The 19,675-nt window shown below is 35.6% G+C and overlaps 1 protein-coding gene across 12 annotated transcripts in view; it reads right to left on the bottom strand.

Annotated features, from left to right (window-relative positions):
- Kiaa1328 (KIAA1328 ortholog) overlaps window positions 1–19,675 on the bottom strand; it is a 254,580-nt gene that overhangs the window by 36,621 nt on the left and 198,284 nt on the right. For 10 of the 12 annotated variants that reach the window (XM_021726530.3, XM_021726528.3, XM_005325562.5 and 7 more), the window contains 2 exons: window positions 15,130–15,311; window positions 3,072–3,180 (listed from right to left, as the gene is read on the bottom strand). In XM_021726530.3, the coding sequence (XP_021582205.2) occupies window positions 3,072–3,180; window positions 15,130–15,311 (291 nt within the window). Of the gene's footprint in view, window positions 1–57; window positions 391–509; window positions 1,156–3,071; window positions 3,181–15,129; window positions 15,312–19,675 lie in introns of those variants that run through there. The other 2 variants (XM_078030104.1, XM_021726529.3) reach the window with 2 other exon arrangements.

The following is a 19,675-nucleotide window of genomic DNA, read 5'->3' on the forward strand; positions in this document are numbered from 1 at the left end:
GAAGGCACAAAAGGGTTAATTATCAGTAACATCTGTGCTCATAACACTTTAATTTGAGAAGCTAATGGTAACCTGCTCAGGTCTAATTTCACATTGGAATTGATTTCACCAGTAGAACTGGTAAACTCTGACTTAGCCTCATGGCAGCAAAGGTATATATTCATTCAATTTTCTTTCAGAGCTGAGGCTCACCTACCCACCAGGTATTTGAAATGACAGGAAGAAAAGCCCTTCCCATCCTCTCTCCAGGTAGAGTGATCTATGTGGTGTTGCCTAACCAAGCAGAAGTGAATGGCACCATTTAATTCAGTCCCACCACCCTCTTGTGCCAAGATGATCATGGTCCTTACTATCCTTGTTAGTTCAGGAGTATGCAGTTAGTGCTTGAAGCTGGATGTGAAACAGAGAGAAAGAAACATTGCAGCTCTTAGCATGGAAGACTGTAATGCCCTCTTTGCTTGTGCTGTAAATTACATATTTATTTTGTTAGCATGAGATAGATGAATATTTCTACATACAAAGGTGCCCAGCTAAAATCAGGATAAGTGATATTAATGTCCTATGGTCAGTATTATTGAACCTCGAAAGCAATAAACTTTATGAGTCGATAAATATTACATTTGCAACATAGTTAACATTCCTTTACTGTCTCTAGCACTTATTACACATTGTAACCACAAGTCTACAATACATTATTCATATTTGGGGTGTCACCAAGTGATGGATTGCTGTAGGAGAGGCTGTCCTTTAAATAAATCAACAAATAAAAATGCAAATGTTAACATTTTCAGCCATAACTTTTTCCATCTTGAATGGGGAATGAAAATTTCACATTATATTGACAGCCAGCAGAGAGAACAATTAACAGCCTACACTATGAATGAGAAAGATGACTCTGCCATGCCTGTTTTTTTCAGCTGTACAAGGAACGATATTGGACACTTCCAGGTGTTTTCAGAGAACAAAGGAAAACCTATTTCTCACCAGCATCTAAACTACCGCATCCTCTTGTGCAAATCTTAAACATTCTTGGAATTTTAGGGTGGATGGAAGGCTTTTCCTCAGGGTCTCCTCAGTTCCTTCAAAGGTTTGTTAGGAGGAAGAATCACAGGCATTCCTCTTGCATTAAACGTTTGCCCGTAACTGAAAAGTAGTCTATAAAAAAAGGCCTTTTGTATACTTTGCAATAAGAATGATTCAAATACTCCTGATTCTGAAGTCTGCAAAGCACCCACTGGGCCTTCCTGGTAACTGATTTTCATACTATTGAATCTTTTTTTCAACTCTGCACTTTGTATAATAGACCTATAATATGCCATTGTGCATGTCTAAGGATAAAATTTGGTGTGCTACACATTGTTTTATTTAGCAAAATGCTCATTATTTATACAGCTTCTGAAAATCTATATTTAGCTGATCTGTAGCATTAAGGACTAAGAGATAAATAATCATTTTTTTAAAAGTCTATAAATGTGAGTCTCCACAGCAATTTTAACCTGGTTTGTAAAACTCTATAAAGTTAATATGGTCCATTCAGAAAACATGTGCTGAGGATGTTTTATAAAACCCTTATGGTGAAACATTTTATTCCTCCTTTTCATGCTTCTCTTTAAACTGAAATGCAATCACCAAAAATATATTAAAATGATGTTAAAAATCTCATTTTAATCTCTAACAGTAGTAAAACTGAGACTCAAAATGTAGATCATCACCCCTCTTTAATTCTAAATCTTCCATAAGACGCCCTCAAAAGGAGAGCAAGATGGAAACTCTTCCAGCATAAGCTTCCAAGCACAGTGTTAAGTGGTCCAAAGAGGGAGTCCAACAACATTCCAGAATCACAACTCCTTGTGGGTCTTTGTGGGTTGCCACCACAATGGGAAATTGTCATTGCCAGCTGTCACAAAAATATTTAAGATTACGAATCTGGAGTCTGAAATGCTGGCTCTGCATGTCCTTTTATTGGATATGTAAACTTAGACAAGTCACTCAATCTCTCTTATTCTCAGTTTCCTAATTTTTAAAATGGGGATGATAATAGTACCATCTCAGAAGATTGTGAAGATTCAATTAGATAATACATTAAGGGTCTTGGCAAAGTGCTGGGCACATAGTTAAAATAGCAACTATTATAATTATCCTGTGTGTTAGAGTAATTTCTCAAAATTTCTTTATGATGCTTACTCTTCTGGCCCCAGAATTAAAGGCACAAAAATATGAACCATTTGGTTTTTAAGGATGCCTAGGTTTGGCTTTTATGGAATGGTATTTCCACTGAATGTGTCTGGAATACAACCCTCTAGAGGAGAAAGAGTTAATGCTTCTCTCTCTTCAGAAATAACCAAAAACCAAAATAATAAATTTTATAGTACACTTTTGAAATCATTGGCCTTGAGACCAATAATTTAAGCATTTTTACTTTGAAATTCCAATGGACTGTGAATTAACTACAAACTAAGTCTTAAACTTAATATTCATCTAATAAAATGTTAAGAACATAAGAACTCAAAACCAATCAGATCCCCAAGGAAACATAAGCCAAATCCTTCTGGTACTGATGTTTATATAGTGAGCTTTCAATGTAAATGGGAGTTGGATTATTAGATAGGATAAATTTAAAATAATGTATTTCTTTCCATGACCCTAGAAATGGCTGATCAAATGATAACCCTCCTAATAGTACAAGTAACAATGATATACTTTTAATTAATTCAAAAGCCACTATAATTTTCAAAATTAATTCAGTTAGTTATAGTTCCAATGTATAACTATCCCATGATAAACTGGAAAGGATCTACTGCTAAGCAGATTTTCTGATGAAGGATAGGATTAATTTGGGTATCTTTAAAAATTCTTGCTAATTGCCATGATTAATTAAGAAAGTGCATGTACAGAGAAAAGAATTTCATGTGGCTTAACATGGCCAATTCCATATTCTTTAACATAAGAATTTCTCTATTGAGTAAGAGCCACTAAGAACTGTCAAGATTTTTCCAATCACTATTTAAAAAAAAATCTAAGAAGATGCTCTCATATGGAGAATGTTAAGTCAAAGAATCCCTGAAGCTTACCGGGAGGTGTTGTGTTGGTATGATGATGGGGCTGTGGCTACAAGCTCCTTTTGGCTTCCTGTTTGTATAGGAGATGTGGAAGCGTCTTTTCTAATTCCTATAATTGTCCCTGTATGAACAAAAAAAGGAAATAATTGAACATTCAATAAAAAGAAATGAAAATAAGTCCATTCTGAGTAATAGATTGGATATTATAGATATTTACAAGCTTCAAAGACCAGGATATCCCCCTAATCCCCAAAATGGAACAATGCAGATAAAAAACCTCAAGTTATTTTGTTTTTGTAAACATCACAGATCCACAATGCCATTTTTTTGCGTTTTATTCTTTCCACATTTTTAATTGATGCATTTTTAAAAACTATACAACTTCTGTAATAATAGATTATCTAGAGGTTTTGTTATTACACCTGATTGCCTATCATATTCCTACAGATTTGGGTTTACTGTGAAAATGTCCAAGAAGCTAGGTTGTTTTTACATTGTGCTCTTTGACTATCATAAGAAAGAATCTTTCTTCTCTTTGCCAGAACAGAAAATTCCAATACTCTGTACCTCCTAACGCTCCAACTTATAATAATCCTCTTCAGAAATTTTCAAGGTAAACATAAATCTTGGAAGTCTTTTTAAAGAACTCCAAATTGGGCTACAACATGTTCTAATTAAAAGAGATGCTCAATTAACTATTCACTCTGGGCCTCAGGCAGATTCCTAAGCAAAAGTTTACCTTCCCAAAATAATGGCTGATTTGGTTCCTGTTTCTTTCTAACAAACAATGTTCAGTTGATAATTATTTTTCTCTTTTGGAGTGCTAAATGAAAAGATGATATTAACAGAAAGATTTTTTTTGTTTTTATTTTATTTTCTATTTATTATTTTCCAAACAACACAAAATATCTCTGTCTTTATCTTGGAAGACTACAAGAATCCCATTCACAATTTTCTTCTGGTTCCTGGGAAACTTTCCCAGAATGCATTAAGAAGTTATTTGGATAGAATTGGAGAATATCATGCTAAGTAAAATAAGTCAGACCCAGAAATCCAAAAGCTGAATATTCTCTCTGATATGCGGATGTTAAACCACAATAAGGGAGGGTGGGGAGGTGAAAAACAGAAGTTCATTGGATTAGACAAAGAGGAATGAAGGGAAGGGGGGGGGAAATAGAAGGACAGTAGAATTAATTTGAAATAATTTTCCTATCCTTATATATGAATACATGACCAGGAAAACTCCACATCATGTACAACCACCAGAAGAGGATTCTAATTAGAAATAGTTATACTCTGTGTATGCTAAAATGTGCTCTACTGTCATGTAAAAGAACAAATTTAAAACAAATAAGTTATTTGGGAAGATCCCCTCATTCTTTGAGGAAAGAGTGAGTAACGAAGATGGTTTGGGAGTGTTGGGAATTCAAGACCTTAAATGCCAAAAGCAGAGTATACTAACTATAAGAAAGGCAATAGTTTAGGTGTGACCAGAGAAAATCAGGCCTGGAGCAGGACAGAGTCTTACATTAGTAGAGATTATCATTAAAATGATGATTATTATCCTTGGTATTCAAAAGTCATACACTTAACAACCAAATATTCTCTATTATGGGGATGTAAAAGACCATCTCTCTAAATGTATAATTCAGTCCTCTTTGCATACACAAACCTCAGGATCCTTCACCCAATCCAGCACCTATTCATATTAGACATAATGTACACTAGTCCATAGAGTGCATTCAGTCAGTAAATATCTACTGAGTACCTATGATAGGCAAGGACCAGTGCCAGGATTACGCTCAGGCTTTGTTTATGTGGAGGGGAAAGAAGGTGTGAGACTAAGGAAATGAGATAAACATAGATAACCTAAGATAGTATAGGGTAGTAAGAATAGCTAAAACAGAGTACGTGGAGGATGAGCCAGACATATACTATTTTCTCTCTCTCTCTCTCTCTCTCTCTCTCTCCCCTTCCATCCATCCATCCGTCTGTCCATCCATCTTTTCAACAGATTCATTGGGGTATAATTTGAATACCATAAACTTTACCAATTTTAATTGAATAGTTTGATAAATAGTAGTAAATTTATATATCTGTAAAAGCAGAGCCATAAGTCAGTTTTAAAAATTTCTTTTCAAGATACTTAATTTTACAGTAGTTTTGGAATATTTTCTCCTTCAAAAATTCTCCATATACCCATTTGCTGTTGATACTTACTCTCTGCCTGGGTCTATTCTTACCTCCTCCAGCTCTCTCTATAGGTTTTATATTTTCTATAAATCATTTGCATCTGTGTAAGAATTCTGCTATTTTATATAATATTTTCATATCGAACTTACAGAAAAGGAAAAATAAAAGAGGATTTACATGACTTGCCCAAGGTCACAAAGCTATTAAGTGATGGAGTTGGAATCCATAACCAGGCAATCTGGTTGGAGAGTTCTCACCATTACACTATGCTGCTATAAAAATTATATGAAACGTTTCAGCAATTAAGAAGTGGAAGAGATCAAATCTATAGGATTAGGGAAGTTTTGATGCAGAAGGTAGAATCTTAATGGGAAGGAATAAGGAGCATGGAAGTTGCAGCAGAGAGACTTATATTAGCAAAAGTAATAAATTAAAAACCTCAAACATAAATATTTAATCAATTCAGGAAGTATTTATTAAACATCACTATGTCCTTATATCTTGCTAATGATTTTAAATGTATTATCATTAATCCTTGTAACAGTCTTTAAATTATATTATTGTCCTCATCTTACAGACAAGAAAATAGAAACTGCAAAGGTCAAACAGCATGTCCAACACACACAGCTAGTAAAGATAAAGCTGAATTTTAAATGCAATCAGGTCTGTTTGGCTCTCTATCACAGATTTCTAACTATTTGGTTAGATGGCCTCAAAAATAAAACAAAATAGTAACAACAAGAAAAACATCCAAACTGGTCTCTGGATAGAATAGTCTTGCAGAAGATTTTAGAACAGAGTACAACAGACAGTACGAGGCAGATAAAGAAGTTCACGACTCCCACCATCTGGGCAGAATCCTGGGTGATACAGGAGAAATTAAGACAGGCAAATAATAGTGAAAACAACTGAAGGATTTGTGATAAGAGGAAAGAAGAAATGTCTGTTAGTGATAGAATCTAAATATCTTCCAATCACTACCACAGAAGATGTGAACATTAGTCTTACCTTTTTCTGTTCTGATATTTCATTGATATTTCAAAAATTGGTTGAGACAACTGACATTTGATGGGGACAATCTAAGAAGAAAATTTGAATGAGAGGCTAGGGACTTTTACAATATATGGATATATTTCAGGAATGTGTGAATACCTCATAACTGTAGGTACACCAATCTGTATATATGTGTTCGTTCATTTTTTTCTGTGGAAAGGGACCATAGCTTTCATCAAATTCTGAAAGCATATGGAACTTCCAAAAGGTTGAGGATGTTTACTGCTAGTTATAGGTCAAGTATAACTATTTATTATTCTTAAATTTCTAAGCTCTATTTTTAAATAAATATATCACAAATTACATAGTGTGCATATTCATGGAACTATATATTCACACATGTGCATACATACAAGAACGATATAAACTTTTTAAAAACAAAAGTATAGGAAGAATATTATCCATTAGGCTAATCAAATCATGTATAAATACATATATAACAAATACATGAGACTACATTAGTATTCATGTAAATAAATATGCACAATTTTTTTTGCATACACAGATGCACTTGGACACAATGGTTCATGTCCTATTTTTATGTAGCTGAGTCTGTTTGCTCCTCCACCAATCAACATCACATGATAAGACAAAAATTTTTTTGATGATCAATGCTTAGAAATCTCTTGTTTCTGGTTTCTTTGTTTTATTCTGCATCCTAAAAACAGCTAAGCCACATTACATATTCAGTTTAGTTTAAAGCATAAATTATAAAGAAAATGCCAGAGTAAACCCTCCCCAGATCAGGAACACCTCCTCTTGTCTCCAGGAGTCAGCCACTGTTCTCATAATTATTCCATTTATCCTTTTATAGTTTTAATACTATTGATTTGGCAAAAACCATGGATTAGTTTTGCTACTTTTGGACTTTATAAATATAAACAGAAATATTTTAAACATTATTTTGAGAGTTCTTTTGCTTAATATTGTCTGAAATGTTTACTTATGTTGATGGTTTATGTAGCTGGAGCTTGTTTTCTTTGCTATATACTACTCCATTGTATGTACTGCTGTCTTTTTAAACATCTATGCTGCTATTGATGGATGTTTTAAGTAATTCTGGTTTGTGACGATTATGAAGAATGTTGCTGTGACAGAAGCTACCAGTTATCCACAAATATACACTTTTTCCTTCATCCTGGGTACACAGCTAGATTATATTTCCCAGTCCTCTTTGTCATTGTGTGTGGTCAGGTAGAAAACCCGTGGATGTTATATGTGCCACTTTGGGGCTGTCCTATACAAACCTTCCAAGTGTACACTTTCATACTGTTCTCCCTCCTTACTCATCTACTATATAGCAGGGTCAACAAATATTTTCCCCATAAAGGGTCAGATAGTAAATACATTAAAATTTGTAGGCCATATGGCCATTGTCACAACTATTGAACTCTGCTATTGTAGCACAAAAGCAGCTACAGACAATACATAAACAAATGGGCACAGCTGTGTTCCAATAAAACTTTACAATAGTTAGCAGGCCAGATTTGGCTCATGGTCCAGTTGGCTAACCGCTGTGTTACAGCAATGCCCAAGGTGATCTTGGAAGGCACCAGAAGTGGCTGAGCCATCATTCTTTGAGGTGCTATCAGTCTATCCCCAAGCTGGAACTGTTAGAAGAGAAGGAAATTTTTGTTCTTTAAGAACTGAGTTTTTGTTACCATAGCTTAGATTGCTTTAAGTGAATATAGCTGCTATGAATACATCTGTAAGCAAATCATTTTGTGTATAAGATTCTATTATAAAAACCTGGGAATAAAATTACTGGATGTAAGATATTTATCCTTTATCTTTAATAAGCAGTGCCAAATTTGTTTTCCAAATGAGTTACATGAATTTATACACTGAATAGCAGCCAGCCATTGCTGGTATTTCTGCTCAATTCTATTCTATTGATCTATAAATCTCTCTTTATGCTAGTACCACCTTATTTTGATGTTAGTAGCTTTATAATAAGTTTTGAAGTCAGAAAGTGTAAGTCCTGTAACTTTCTCTTTCAAGATTGTGTTGGTTATTTAGAGACCCTTGCAGTTTTGTATGGATTTTAGGATCAGGTTTCCCTTTTCTACAAAAAATATTGCTAGTGTTTTGATAGGAATTGAATCTGTAGGTTGCTTTGTGGAGTATTGCCATCTTAACAACAGGGAGCCTTCAAATTCAAGAATACAGAATTTCTTTCCTTTTAATTAGGACTTTAATTTCTTTCAGCAATGTCTGTACTTTACAGTGTGTGAATCTTGCATCCCTGCTTAAATTTATTTTCTAGATATTTTACTGTTTTGATGCTATTATAAAAAATTGTTTCCTTCAGTTTACTTTCAGATTGTTCGTTATTAATATATGGAAATACAATGTTTTTTTTTGTGTGTTTGTGTGCGCATGTGTGTTGAATTCTATCCAGAAAACTTGATGAATTCATTTATTAGTGCTCTCAGTTTTTTTGTGCATTTGCTAGGATTTTCTATATTCTTACATATAATCATGTGATCTACTAAGATAGTTTAACTTCTTTCTTTCCAGTTTGGATGTGTTTTATTTCTTTTTCTTGTCTTTTGCTTTGGCTAGAACTTCCAGTACATGTTGAATAGAAGAGGCAAAAGTGAGAACACTTGTCCTATTCCTAAACTTAGCGGGGGAATTTCAGTCTTTCACAACTGAGTATGATCTAGCTATAAGTTTTACATATAGGCTCCTTGTTATATTTATATAACAAGAATGTTATATTTTGTTAAATGCTTTTTCTATGTCAATTGAGGTGATTGTGTGGTTTTCCCTTTTCTCCAGTAATCAATTACACTGCTTTTGAATGTTGAACCACCTTTGAATTCTTTAGCTAAATCTCTCGTGGTCATGATGCATAAGCCTTTTAACTGGCTGCTGCATTAAGCTTGCTTCTATTTTCTTGAGGATATTTTCACCCATATTTATAAGTGATACTGGTCTATAGTTACCTTGTTGAATATTTGCTTGGCCTTGGTATCAGTGCCTCTTAAATAAATTAAGATTTATTCTTTCTTCTGTTTTATGCAAGAGTCTGGGAAAATTTTGTGTTAATTCTTTTTTACAGAATTCACTAGTGAATCTATCTGGTCCTGGGCTTGTCTTTTGTTGAAGGGTTTTTGATTACTGATTAATTCTTCTCTATTGTTATAGGCCTATTCAGATTTTATATTTACTGTGGAGTCAGTTTGGGTATGTTGTGTATTTCATTGAAGCTATCTAGCTTTTGGGGTTTTGGTGCATTTCCTGTTTGCCTCAATATTGTTATATTACGCCAGGTGACAGCAGTGTGCTCATCTGGCTTTTTTTCTTTTTTAAAAAAATTTATTTATTTTTTTATTCTAATTTATTACATGTGACAGCAGAATGCACTATAATTCATATTACACATATAGAACACAATTTTTCATATCTTTGATTGTACATAAACTATAGTCACACCATTTGTGTCTTTATATAAAGAATATTCTACAGGTAGATGCTTCTCTACCCTGAGAAAGTGCTGAGTTAGGTAAAACAAAAGAAGCCCTGTGGGCAATCCACAGTAGTCAAAACAGATCCCTAATTTCTTGAGAACAGGGTTAGCTCTGCTTACTCTGAGACTAGGTACTCTCACCTGGACCTTAGGCCACCATCTTCAAGACTGCTGCCATACAGGGCAGAGGCCAGGGCAAAGCTAAGTTAAAACCCCACAAAGCTCTACTATCATCTTTCAGTGGCCTTTCTCCTGGTTTAACGTGTGTTTGGTTTCCATAAAATCTTCTGATGAACTGATTCTCAGAGGTTCTGGCAAATTCTTCATTGTTTCTGGGGAGGAATGAGCAACTGGAGTTACAACTCCACTATTTTCACTGACGTGCTCTTGACTCATTTCTAACACTAGCATAATTCTGATAGGAAAACATTGACAAGGTCATTACAAAAAAAGAAAAAAAAAAAGAAATTACACCCCAGCAGCTCAGTGGCTTCCAGTCAGTGTAATCATTAAATTAGGAAAAGGAAACAATAAAAAAAAGATCATCTCCAGTAGCACAAAAAAAAAAAAAAGAAAAAAAGGATTTGATGAAGTTCAACACCCATTTATGACAGATTCAGCAAACCAGGAGGGAACTTTCTCAACCTGATAAAAGGCATTTATGAATAACCTATAGCAAAAATCATACTTAACTGGTGAAAGATTGCCCTCCCTATGAGATCAAGAGCAAGGCACAGAAGTCTACTTTTACCATTTTACCCTACATTGTAATGAAACTCCGGGCAATCTAATTAGATGAGAAAGAGAAATAAAAGGCATAAATATTGGAAAGAAAATAGTTGTTTTGAACTGAATTATGATCCTGCCGCCTCCTGATACCAGTTCATGTTAAGTCCTAACATCCAGTCCTCCTTAGAATATGGTTATATTTGTATGTAGGGACTTTAAAGAGGTAATTAGGTAAATGAAGTCTTATGGGTGGGCCCTAACCAAACATGACTGGTGAACTGGTGTCCTTACAGGAAGAGGGAGAAATACCAGGAACATATACATGAAGAAAAGGCCACGTGAGGTCACATTAAAATGACAGCTATCTGCAACCAAGGAGAGAGGCATGGGGCAGGGGACACACTGACCAGTAAGGAGCATGAGGAAACTTTAAGTGATAATGGAAGAGCACTACATTTTAATTGTTGGTTACATGGTTGTAAACAATTGCCAGATTTATCAGATTGTACATCTAAGGCCTGTGCAATTCTATTGTACATAAATTACGCCTAAATTAGAGTAAAAGGAAATGGAAAAAAAAAATCCCCACAGTTTTCTTGACTCCTAAGGCAGTGCTGTCCTTAAGATTCCACTCTACTGCTTTTTTTTTTTTGACATTAGCAATCAATCACCATAAGGACTTTGAAGGGATAAGCATATATTTTGCTTAAATCACTAAATCACTGCAGGCACTGAGGTCAAAAGGTCTAACTGATTAGGTCCTTATTTGGGGAAAATGGAATAAGGGCATAGAAAGAAAAATCAATATATGTAATGTTATGTTAATTCATTCAACAAATATATAATGAGCACTTACCATGTGTGAAGCAATGTTCTAGGTGATGGGGGAAACAATAGTAAATATATGGGGTTTATTTTCTAGTGAGAGAAGATATAAAACATATATAACATGTAGGTAAGTTATATAGTATTTTCAGATATTCTTTCCATTGTAGACGATGAGAAATATAGATGCTCTGGTTTAAGTGACAATTAACTTCACTATAGCAACTTCAACTCTTAAAGATAGCCTGTTACATTTGAAATTCTTTTTTTTCAGTGAACTGAGCAGGATAATGTATTCTACACGTCTGGGTTTATTCATAGCCTTCAAGCATACTTGTCTTCTGTGTGCTGCTGATAAAGGCATCAATATTTAGCATATCTTTTATCTCACACCTCTGGGAATCGAAAGTATTATCTTTTGGTACTTTTTCTTATGATTAAATATATAATAAAAACAATGGTGGCAATAAAAAAGGAAATATAAATGAATGCTTCTTACAGACAAGATGGACATGGTTTCTGTGCTTTGGATACCCCAACTTTCTTATTTCTTTTATCAAGTCACTTGTATAAATCCACCATGGGCCATGAAAAGCACTCACATCATTGCAAGCACAAGCTCATTTAGAAGAACTACTAAGAGATTCTGAGATTAGTCCTCATTCTGGTCAAGTCTACAATAATACTTTTCCAGTAAAAATAAAAATGTGTTTTGGAGCCACACAGTGGACCTTAACCAGTGACAGCACTGTATAAGATTATATAACTTAAAAAACCCCAAAGACAAAATGAAGGCCATAGTCAATACCAGCAGCTAAATCCAAATTACTCTAGGATCAGTTTCTCTTAAAGTTTTAGGGGACTTTAGAGATCCATGAAAGAAAAGCAAACAGAAGGATGGCTCTAAATGTACAAGGGGGTTCTTGGCGAAGCTTTACAGCAAAGGGCAGTGCCAAGAACATTCCAAGTATTGACAATGAAAAAGTTTATATTTTCAGTGTAATTCTAATAATACTTTACATATTTTTGTGTCACAAGGTTGTTTCAAGAGGCTAGTTTCTCATATAAAGTTTTGCATATAAAGTTGGCAGAAGGGTGAGGAGGACTGGAGAGGTAAAGGAGTAAGAGACTGGTAATAAAGATTAATGGTCCTGCAGTAAATGTCCTATGCTGTATTTAGTGATGAAAGGACAATAACAAAAGAAACAAAGGATATCAAACAGAAGAACTGTATATTAAAAAATTCAGATACAATAAAGAGGGGAAAGCAATTAAGGAGGTGCCCAACCAAGCAGTGTAACTTAGGCAATTAGTGCTAGGTCACTGGCCTTATGATAAACAAGGCATCCAAACCCGCTGTAATATTCCTTGGAAAGTTGCGCTTCCCATTTGGTTGGGTGCCACAGCAAATGCCAACACAATAACTTTGCCCTTACCATCCACTGCATATACCTGCTCTACAATGGGCAGAATAGCTCAAGGGGTCAGTGTTAGCTCCTTTAATTAAATCATACTTTACAAAATCATATTTTCACTAATTAAAGGATGGAAAAATATATGACAGTCTTTTGCATGACTAGAAAACAGTTAATAGTTTCTGTGAATACTTTAAAATAAGAACTCTTTTCAAAAGATGAAAAAGTTTTCTATGTATTTTTTTCCACTGCCATACTACAACTTCCCTTCCATCAAAAAAAAAAAAAAAAAGAAAAAGAAAAAAATACAAACCTATGGAAAAAATAAAACCGTGAGTGAATGAGTGAAAACTGTTCCTGAAAACTTTGCAGAATTGTAACAGCTTTCTCTTTGTTAAATTGATTGGTATAGCAACATTATAAAATGACTATTAGGATTCATTGTACACAACAGAAAGTGCTGAAATGTCAGCAGACTATACAGCAAAAAGTAATGGGTTCTGAACTTCTGTTAGTCAAAAATGATTTTGTTTCAAATTAGAAATTGATTTTTTTTGGACACAAGCCCTTTCCAGGCTTCCATCTTCTGTAGCTGGGCCCAGGACAGATTAACCTCCACCACACAAGGGCTGGCCTGATGATACCTTTCTCAAAGTGCCTTTTCAATTGCTGCTTTCTAATGTTGCTGTGGTCTTAACCAATAACACAAGTTATTTGTCCCTTTGCTATTACATTATATTTTTCTCATTTTGCCATTTTATTTTAGTGCTGACACACAACATGAATTTGTTGACAAGTTAACAGAAGACTATGTTAAGCCTCGTGGTGTAACCACCAGACCAATTCTGACTAGTTCTCCACTGACCAAAGTGCAATGGCTAAGAATAGAGAAAGCTGAAGTAAGAGTTTTCCATCTCTGAAAGATTAATGCAAGAGAAAGTAAGGAAGATTCTATCTCATGTAGTAAGTCTGCTCAGTTTTGGTAGCAAAGTCTAAAAAGAAGCTTCGGCATTTTTCAAAAGAAATGGAAGTCTTGCAGAGCATTTGCTTTATGTCAAACAAAATGTACTTTTTTTTTTTCAAATGGTGGATAGTTTTCCTTTTGAAGTTTAGATTAATTAGTATCTGTCAATTACCTGGGAGGGGATTAAACAATCTGTAGGTTAATCATAGTTAAAAAAACAAACAAAATTTGACAAAGCAGGCAGCAGGTGAGAAAAGGTAGGGAGAGGTACACATGCAAGGTCCTCTCAGGAAGTACGGTGATTCTCAAATAAATAAATATGAGAGTGGCTAGAGACATTATGAAAAACTGACTGCTCAACCGTAGAGGTAGAAAAGTGTTGCCTGGTGAAAAAAGGGAGTATATAAGAAGGAAATCAGGGTTAGCAGTTTTGAGCAGAAAAAGAGATGTATTAAAAAGGTGTGAACAGAAAGGGGTTTGGAGACCACCTGGCCCTTTGTTTCTTGTACATCTTTTCTGTACAGTGAGGTTCATTCACTTTCTAAATTCTTCCTTTAAGGCTGTCAAGATAGATTAAGCCAAGAGCTACTCTAGGAAAAACTGGGAAACACAATTAAATTCCCTTCACTTAACATTTCACATTTATTTATAAACTGATTTGTTTTCAAAATCTACACATAAAGCATGTGGTAGTGCATGTCTGTAATCCCAGCAACTTGGGAGGCTGAGGCAGGAGGATCACAAGTTGGAGGCCAGCCTCAGGGAGGCTTGAAGCAACTTAGTGAGACCTTGTCTCAAGATAAAAAAATCAAAAGAACTGGGGGTGTAGCTCTGTGGTAAAAGTGCCCCTGGGGTTTAATCATCAGTACCAAAACCCCAAAACCAAAAACAAAACAACAACGACAACAAGAAAATCTACCACATATAAAATAGGAAGCATTACTAGCATTTGAAAGACTGCTAGGCAATATCTGAATTTAGACTGTGAAGTTCTGTTTTAGCCACAAAGTAGAGCTGCTGATGACTTCTGTACCTTCTTTGTTTCCAGAAAACTGAAGACTAACTGTTGTTAGGGTTTTCTATGACAGGAGAGATTTGTGTACAATTTTTCCTCTTCACTAACTTTAAACATCATTTTTATGATAATACTTGATGCTTAATTCTTACAGTTTATGCTTACAAACTGAAAGTATGAGAAACTAGACAGTGTTTCTCATACAAGTATTTTAAGAGAAATACAGATGAAGTTCACTAATCTAGTAGCTGTACCACTATGGCCCATAAGCGCCATGTCAGTTTGTAACATTAACTCATGCTCAGCATTTTAGGAAATCATTTGGTGTTCACTGATTAGCAGCCACCAGCAACACCCTGCCCCAGGAGCTTCTCATTTTGCTACTACAGATGTAAACTTACCTCTTTGGGGTCTACATGTATCTTTTTTTGGACTTGTCCACTTGGCATCATCTTCTACATGTGACTGAAACCCAACTGTCTTCTTCTCCCTCCTATTGTCTCCACTGCTTGGGGAATGGTGGTACTTTTTAAAGGACAATGAGGTTCCAGGCAGCCATCCATCACATTTTGACTTTAACAAACTGAAAGAGCAAACATGAATGAACTGTAGAGAGTACAGAAAGGGATACAGATCACACAAGGATATTCAAATCCAGCATGAGTCGAAATGCAATTCATGGAAGTAAGAATTTGCTTTTTCTTATTATTTTTATTGACCTTTAATTTGAATAATTTCCTAAAGGTCTATTTTTGTGTCCTGCCATACAATTTTAGAGAGAAATGGTCTTTAACCTCAAAATGTTTACATATGGAGTTGGAGAAATGAGACTCAGACCCATGAAGCTGCTAATAAAGAGTATGATTAAGAATTGTAATGAAAAAAAATAAGAGCTCATGAATAATGGCATAATTTGGCGTGAACATACTTTATATACATAGTTACAAAAATTGTGCTATGAATGGATAATTATGATTGTAATGCATTCCACTATTGTCATGTATGTAAGAAATAAAAATAAATAAATAAGTTAGCAAAAAAAAAGAGTATGACTAAGAACTGGAATATTTATAGGATAAAAGGTATGGTAAAACAAGACTTATGTATCTAAAATGTTTCCTAAGTACTAAAATATGATCATTAAAAATTAAAATATCACCAGTGTGTCTCAATATTTATTATGGACCCAGGGTATGTAAGGAGTAGTGCAATAGTGCTCGCAGAACACCTGGGTCTATCCTTCTGTTAGGGATTAGACAGGTGAGGATGGTGGGAACACAAGGTTAAAAGAATAATTGTATAAAATGGGCCCACTGTGCTGACCCACACATGCTTTTTTTTTCCAAGAAGCAATTTACTTGCAGCCCTGCCTGGCCTCAGTGGACAGGATATTCTACATTCCTCAGCAAACTACCTGTTAACTGCAGGAGAAATGCTGGCTCTAAGACAGTGTCCATGGGAGGAACTCAGGAGATTTTTGTGATTAGATCTTGAAACTCTGGGAGATAAGGATAGTTCCTCCTAATCATAAAATCTTTAAGAATGTTTGAGAATCCAATTAGAACAGGTCAGTATGGGCCCAGGTGACCTACAGTTGCCATAACAGTGGGGATATGAAAGTCTAATGTCAGCCTGCTGTCAGTCAAAAGTCAAGAGGTGGACCTGGGGGGACTCTCTGGAAATGTCTCTGGGACTCCCAGTAAAACTGTATACAGGAGAGGCACATTGTTCCTCTCCTCTCTTGAGAGGACCCATTTTTTCCTTTGAGAGGGTCCCCTTTCCCTTTTGCTATTCGTTCAATAAACTCATTCCTGTTACTCTTGACAAGTCTGAAATCTTTCTGACTTGGTCACAAAAATTGGGAGTTGTAGGGGGGGGGGATCTTTGTATTGCTTCAGTTTCTCAGAAGGCCCCAGCACCATAACACTTCCATAATTTCATCATAAAGTTAACAAGTTGAATATAGAGTAAAAGGTATTTTAGTAAACATAACACATGCATTCTTTCTCCAGATTTACAGAACCCTGAAAACCAGTGATCTTCACATAACATCAGTTTTTTTTCTCTCATTAATAAACTGTGTTCCCAACATTAACATTTCTTCTTAAAACATTTTATTTTTTAGGAGTATTCTGATGTGTTAGCCCTCACTATTCCACTAGCCTGTTCCTTCTAATTGAAGTTCACCACAGACTCATGACATTTCGAGTTATCTTCCTCATGCCTGTAACAATGTGAAAATTAAAGTTAAGAAAAAGAAGACTGAGAGACACATAGAGGCAGCTACTCAAAAAGTAAGTCTAAGTAATAAGATGCTTAAACTGCCTAGAAAAGAGGTGATCTCTAGTCAAGAATAAGAACTGGGAGGACTGTCAGAAGGTTCAGTGCACCTCTGTCTGAAAATGTCACACCAAATATGAAGGATTATTGAGCTCAGGACAATTAAAAGAAAAAAAATACAGAAAAGCTCTCTGGCCTCCATTTACCTAAAACAGGCCTTAGATTGATAAAGACAAATGATACCCCACTTCTCTACCCAAGGGAAGATAAAGATTGACCACCAAAGACAGCTTTAGCCATTATCACTTAGAGATGACACACCAGGAATGTATATTAACAAGCTTTAATGATTAATCTTTATTTACCTTCTGCCAATTTGTGGACCTTAAGAGACTGAAAGTCCTTTTCCTTTGTCTTGTCATTTCTCTAATTACTGATTTTTGAATTTTAAACCACCCCTTAGAACAACTGATTCTCAGGGTGTATCCTTTGCATATATGAACTATGGATGCCAAATATTTATATATGTTTGTTTTTCTCTTGTCAGTCTGTTTGTTATAATGGCCAGTTTCAACTATGAACTTATGGCACTTGAAGAAAAATTATTCTTACCCTACAAAACTACCCTCACCCATCCTGGATTAGGCTAACCTTGTATGAGAAAGCCCTCCTTACACCTCTCAGTAATAGGACCTCATGCAGGGCCAACCTCTACATTCCACTCCTCCTCATTCCACTTATATGCCAACATCTAACACCAGTATAGCCCCAAGAAGGGAAGCCCCCTCCATCCTACAAATGCTCTGATATTTTATGCTAAGTTGCTCTATTCTGCAGATGCCCTCCTCCCACTGCTCAAGTCCTAACACTTCCAAGATCAAATTAATTCTTGGCTATAATATGAGGTAGGGATCAAGCTCTACCACTTCCATTTATACCCAGTATTATTTGTTTAAAAGGTTTTCTTCTGAATTGCTTGGCATCAAAAACAATCAAAAAACAGCTGAGCATACGAGTGTGGGTGTCTGTTTCTGGACTCTTTTTCATTTATCTATTCATCTATGTTAATGTAAGTATTAATCCTGTATTGATTCCATAACTTTACATGCCTGAAACTAGTTAGCCTAAACTCTTCAATGTATTCTTCTAGAGTAGCAAAGTTTCTTCTTCCTCCAGTTCAAGTGGTTCTCAAATCCTGTAGAACAGAATTTTGTCACACAGAGGGAATTTGGCAATTTCTGGAGAGGCTTTGGTAATAATTGAGGTTGCTACTGGTATCTAATGAATAGAGGCCAAAGGTTCTGCTAAACATGCTACAATGTACAGGACAGCCTTCTTCTCCACCACCAACAAAGGATTATCTGATCAAAAGGCAAGAGTACCAAGGTTGATAAATCCTGCTCTAGTCTTTGAGTGAGCTTGTGTCATTATTTCTTCTTTGAATGTTAAGTAGGATTCTCAAGCAAAGCTTCCATGGGTCCGTGGTTTTACTTATAAGGAGGTTCTATTACAGTGACAACACCCTAACAGTTACTTTTGCTTCCATCCCTTTACCTAACATTGTAATTCTAAAGAAAAGCCACATTGGAGTAAGATGTTAACTATTAAATCATCTTTCTCCAGATTTACAGAACCCAGAAACCCAGTGATCTTCACATAACATCAGACCATACAGCACCTCTCCTTATGTTTTTATTCTTGTGCATCAATTAACAACAACAACAACAACAACAACAAAATGTAAATTGTTGTGAGGTTTAACATGCAGAAAAGTAATATGTTTGAAGGATTATAGGAACTAGCCCCAGAAGGTCAAGTCTGATACCATGTTCTGGAGAGAGAGGGAAAAAAATAAAAAGGAGATACCTGTCCTCATGCCCTAGATGATGAAGATCGCATCTGGAATGTAACTTTCCTGCCCACTGTCTCACTGGTAGGTAACAGAAAGATAGGAGCAGCGGGAACATGACATTAAGGAGACAATTCTATAAACTGGACCTACCATGCTGACTCCCACATGTTTTCTTTTAAAAAGAAATTTATAGGCATCCCTGACTGACTTAAGTCAATAGGATATGCTATATTTCTCAGGAAACAACCTGTTGTCGGCGGGAGAAGTGCAGGCCACAAGGCTCCCTTTCCAGTAAGAACAACACAAGTTACCTGAAGGGGGTCATAATTTTATGACCTTTACACAGATCAGATTACAGAACTTAGGGAGATAGGATAATTAAAAGTAAAGCCACCAACCATAAAATTTGTAAGAACAAGTTCCAATTAGAACTGGCAAGCACAGGTCAAAGTGACCCAGAGTTGTCTTGGACCTTTAACATATCATTAAAATAGTAAAATCCCCCATCCCCCCCCCCTGCCTTGGGCAAGACCATATGCAGTGGGGCCTTGGAAGTCTGATGCAATCCTGCTGTTCATCAAAAGTCAAGATTGGACCTGAGTAGGACTCTCTGCAAACTTCCCAGGGACCTAACCCCCACCCCCCCAAAAAAGTGGAGGACAGGAGGGGCACACTGTCCCGCTCCTCTCTAAAAGAACCCACTTTCTCCATTTCTTCCTTAGGATTGTCAACTTTTCCATTGTCTTATCTCTTTGAATATACTCATGCCTGTTACTATGTATGATCTATCTGAAATCTTTCTGGTGTAATCACAA

Source organism: Ictidomys tridecemlineatus, chromosome 13, assembly GCF_052094955.1.
Source record: "Ictidomys tridecemlineatus isolate mIctTri1 chromosome 13, mIctTri1.hap1, whole genome shotgun sequence".
In the NCBI taxonomy this organism is placed as follows: Eukaryota; Metazoa; Chordata; class Mammalia; order Rodentia; family Sciuridae; genus Ictidomys; species Ictidomys tridecemlineatus.